This window comes from the organism of the source record quoted next, unplaced genomic scaffold, assembly GCF_019419815.1.
Source record: "Pyrus x bretschneideri cultivar Hongxiangsu unplaced genomic scaffold, Pyrus_bretschneideri_v1 Contig71, whole genome shotgun sequence".
Taxonomy (NCBI): domain Eukaryota; kingdom Viridiplantae; phylum Streptophyta; class Magnoliopsida; order Rosales; family Rosaceae; genus Pyrus; species Pyrus x bretschneideri.
This window is the reverse complement of record NW_025999811.1, coordinates 806,940-810,655: the sequence shown is the minus strand read 5'-3', so window position 1 is coordinate 810,655 and position 3,716 is coordinate 806,940. Positions and strand designations below refer to the sequence as shown.

Genomic DNA, 3,716 nt, shown 5'->3' with positions numbered 1-3,716 from the left:
TGATTTGAAATATGATGGCCAAGAACAAATCACACTGCTTTTCAATGGTTACCATAAATTTTCAAAAGTTACAGGAGATTTTTTATCAATTGAAAAGACAACGGTCACATATATCTACAATTAACCACCAATAAGTGTGATATATTACATCACAATGCAATAGCAGCTATCCAGGATGCCATGCCATTTATACTATGACAAATCACAAAAGTGACAATTAAAGGGCACCTAACGGACACCCCATCTCTCTCTCTCTCTCTCTCTGCCATCTCTCTGCCATCGCAGAAATCCCTCGAGTTTCAGGAAGCAAATGGAAAACGAAATGCTTTTCCATCCCCTACCCATACCCATACCTCCCTTACCCGTTCCCTTTACCCTCGCTGAAAATCCTCCCATCTCTCTCTCTCACCCTTGTCCCATCTCTCTGTCTGCAAATCGCAGAAAAGAAACCCTAAACAAATCCCTGAAATCCCTCGCCTAAATCCTCCCACATTTCTCTCGAACACCCCCTATCTCTCTCTCTGCAAACCCTAAACCAAATCTCCTAAATCCTATCTCGGACACCCCACATACAGCCAAGAAGCCAAGATATTAAAGCAATCTCTACATAATACTTTGGAACAATGAAGCAAAACGGTACTTGCTTGTTCCTTGTTCAAAACCGTTGGTGCCACCGCACATTGTTATCAATTGTGGGTTGATCAAATCCTTCATGGCTTAGACTGCATGAAGAATTAGAAACTAAAAGATGAATATATGCTGTAAATCATCATATAAATGTAACTGCATTTAAAAAAAACAAGGGAATGAAAAAATTGAATTCTATTTCATCGGTTTATAACTGCATGAAAAGTTACATTGAATGCAGACTCAATCAATTTCCCCAGTCATTGTTAACTGAAAATCAATACCAAACCCATAAATAACACCATTGAATTTGGCAAAACCCAAAAACAAAATACAAAAATTTACTCATATAATCACAGAAAAACATGAAATTTGAGCACCCATTTGGCCAAGTTAAAGGATAAAGGCACTCACATCATCGTAGTACTCTTTGGGAAGATCTTCTAATATTGGTTCTTCCTTTTTCTTGCTCTTCCTCATAGCTGCCATAAAAAACCCAGAGAAGCACACATTCAGAAAAGAAAAGGTCCAAAACTGCCACAAAAACCAAATGATGTGAGCGAGTAGTGAGAGGTTGTGTTAGGCACCTGGAACACGTTTTGGTTTCAACTGAAAGGGCCAGAGCGTTGCATGCGAGGAAGATGATGATAGGATTCCAGAGACAACATCCACATTCTTTTTTCTTGGGTGAACTAACCAAACCATATTATATACTAAAACGACATCAAAAATCATTCACAAAATGACAACAAAATAGAACAAAAACATTCACAAAAGAATTCCCCAAGTTTTCAAATGGAAATTAAACATTTACATAGCTTATATAAAAAGCCAAAACATAAAATATTAATCAGAAGGTTGAGAGAACTCACATCCCAGTAATGCTTATTGCTGATATTAACACCCACTGACAGCAGCCCTTGGTTTGTGGAATTCCCATGCCCAACTCCATGACCTCTGTCTCTGCCATCCCTCTCTCCCTCACAACCATACCCACTTTCGACCCACCCCTCAATCCCGACACCAACCCTTGATTTGAGGAGGAAAAATCAATCCAACCACCCTTTTCGCAAGCCTCACTCCTCCCTCACCCTTCCCCTCCCCGCCAATCCATGCCCATCTCCCTCGTTGTAGCTCTGCAACCCACGTTTTTTGGCACCAAAAACTATGTCCTAGGATGATGTGACAATTTACCAAAGTCAGAAAATGCATTATCTCAGTTTATATTAGTTTAGTTTAGGTTGGTAGCATATATGATCCCCGTGCAGCAACATAGAATACTTAGTAAAAGTTGCATTTCTGAGAACAAATAACCAACATGCTTGACCGAAAAAACAATGCAGATGCTTTAGTAATACAAAATTACAGTTTTATTCAAGTTTCTCAGTCACAAACTAACCTTCCTATGTTGAGCAGCAAGGAAGAGGGGGAGAAAATTGATTCCTGGAGGAGCTTTTTCGTTCAAAACTAAGTCGAGCTGCGAGGATGAAGGGTCGAGGATTGTTCGTGAGCTGGTGTTGCGGATATAAACATATAGAAATCTCCACTGTCTCATAACAAACACAAATCGAATATGATCACCATGTCACATTAATTACCTAAAATTCAAAATGTTATATACATTAGGATGTTGAACAAATTAGTTACATTTCATTAAACTAAAAAATTTACAGAATATGAGAAATAAAGAATTTGTATTGTTTATATGAAAATAGAATAACAAAGAACATCATTGAGTCATTGACTACCATTTTATTCGGTAGTTTCCTCCAACCGCAATTGTTGAGATTGTAGGAGATCTTCGAATAAAACCTTTAATTCAACCATCCGTACATAAACATAATAGACAATGTTTTTTAGCGAATTATGGACAAAGCTTAATATTCAAATGCAATGAAGTGGAAAACAAAATCCAATTCTAGGACGAATTGAATCCTTATTAATCCTTCCTGTTCTAGTACCTAAGAACCAATGAAGTGGCACTATATGAATATACATGCTATAAGAAACCATTCATTTGTAGATGGTATTGTGTCACTAATATTGTATTTAAAAATCTACCCATGATAAAGATGCAATATCTAGTTCGGTACAAAATCAAAACGAAGAGTTAACAAAGGAAAAGGATTAAGACGTTGAAAATACAAAACTGGATTCTTTTATTTGGTAAAGACGGTTCCCCCACTGGCTGTCTGAAACCACAAACACTTCTTTACATAGAAACTTTATAAACTAATAGATTAAAATAAATCTAAGTGTTATAAACGAAAAATCCTGGGATTGATAGCAATGGCATCAACATTGCCACCACATCCCAAATAAATGAATGAAAATATAGTGATTAACGTCCAACTAAGAAGCTCAAGCTTGAACATAAACCAAGGCATAAGAGCTTACCAAACTTTTCAAATGGCTAAATTGTTCATTTAACTTGATAACTTCTTCCTGCGAACCATAAGTAAGATCATTAGATGCGGTAAATAAAACATCATACTTCATCCATGGCAATCTAGCAGAGAAACCAATTGCATTCAGATGGAACCTAATTTGTGGAACTACATTTATATGCACTGAAATGCATTATCATGTTGTCATATTTAAAACTGAGGTTTATGCTATCTTTAGCATACACAAAAGTTTTGCCCCTCATTTTTGAAGTTCTGCGCTTCATAATTTATATACTTTCAGTTTCCCTTCTAATGAAGGTATGGACTGCTTTCCATTTGGAATTTTCGTAAGACAATGTTATGATATTCCTAATTTCAAATGTGTTTCCATTCCTAAATCATAAATATTGTACAATTAGATCTCAATTACTCTGATGTGTTTGAGCATGTGGCAGGGCATGAGAATCAGAATCACTCCCTGTTGTTCTCCGCTTCGTGATTTGGTCATCAAACAATACTTCATTCCCTCCATCCGTTATCACATCTTCTTGGTGATCATTAGTTCGTCTCCAAACTGTATCCACAAAAAACTACAAATTAATCCCAAAAACAGTCATACAAAAAAATTGCGGATTAGAGTCGATTACATACCATTTTCCCAGGATGTAGAGCTCCGTGATGATTCCCTCCTCGTTTTGCACC

General features: G+C 36.8%; 1 protein-coding gene across 7 annotated transcripts; it reads right to left on the bottom strand.

The window, feature by feature from the left end:
- Positions 1–375: 375 nt before the first annotated feature.
- On the bottom strand, positions 376–3,716 carry LOC125472681. 7 transcript variants are annotated; one of them, XR_007254601.1, is made up of 7 exons: positions 3,666–3,716; positions 3,445–3,588; positions 3,025–3,072; positions 1,500–2,225; positions 1,215–1,319; positions 1,042–1,109; positions 376–722 (listed from the first exon to the last, which is right to left on the bottom strand). XR_007254601.1 is itself a non-coding variant. In XM_048574391.1 (3 exons), exons 1-3 carry the CDS (start codon positions 3,544–3,546, stop codon positions 2,015–2,017), a joined length of 309 nt encoding a protein of 102 aa, XP_048430348.1. In that variant the 5' UTR covers positions 3,547–3,647; the 3' UTR covers positions 1,500–2,014. The 7 variants fall into 7 exon arrangements, 1 of the variants encoding a protein (XP_048430348.1); XR_007254603.1 differs by lacking the exon at positions 3,666–3,716 and adding an exon at positions 2,376–2,439 and having other exon boundaries at positions 3,445–3,647; XR_007254605.1 differs by lacking the exon at positions 3,666–3,716 and adding an exon at positions 2,376–2,439 and having other exon boundaries at positions 1,500–2,173; positions 3,445–3,647.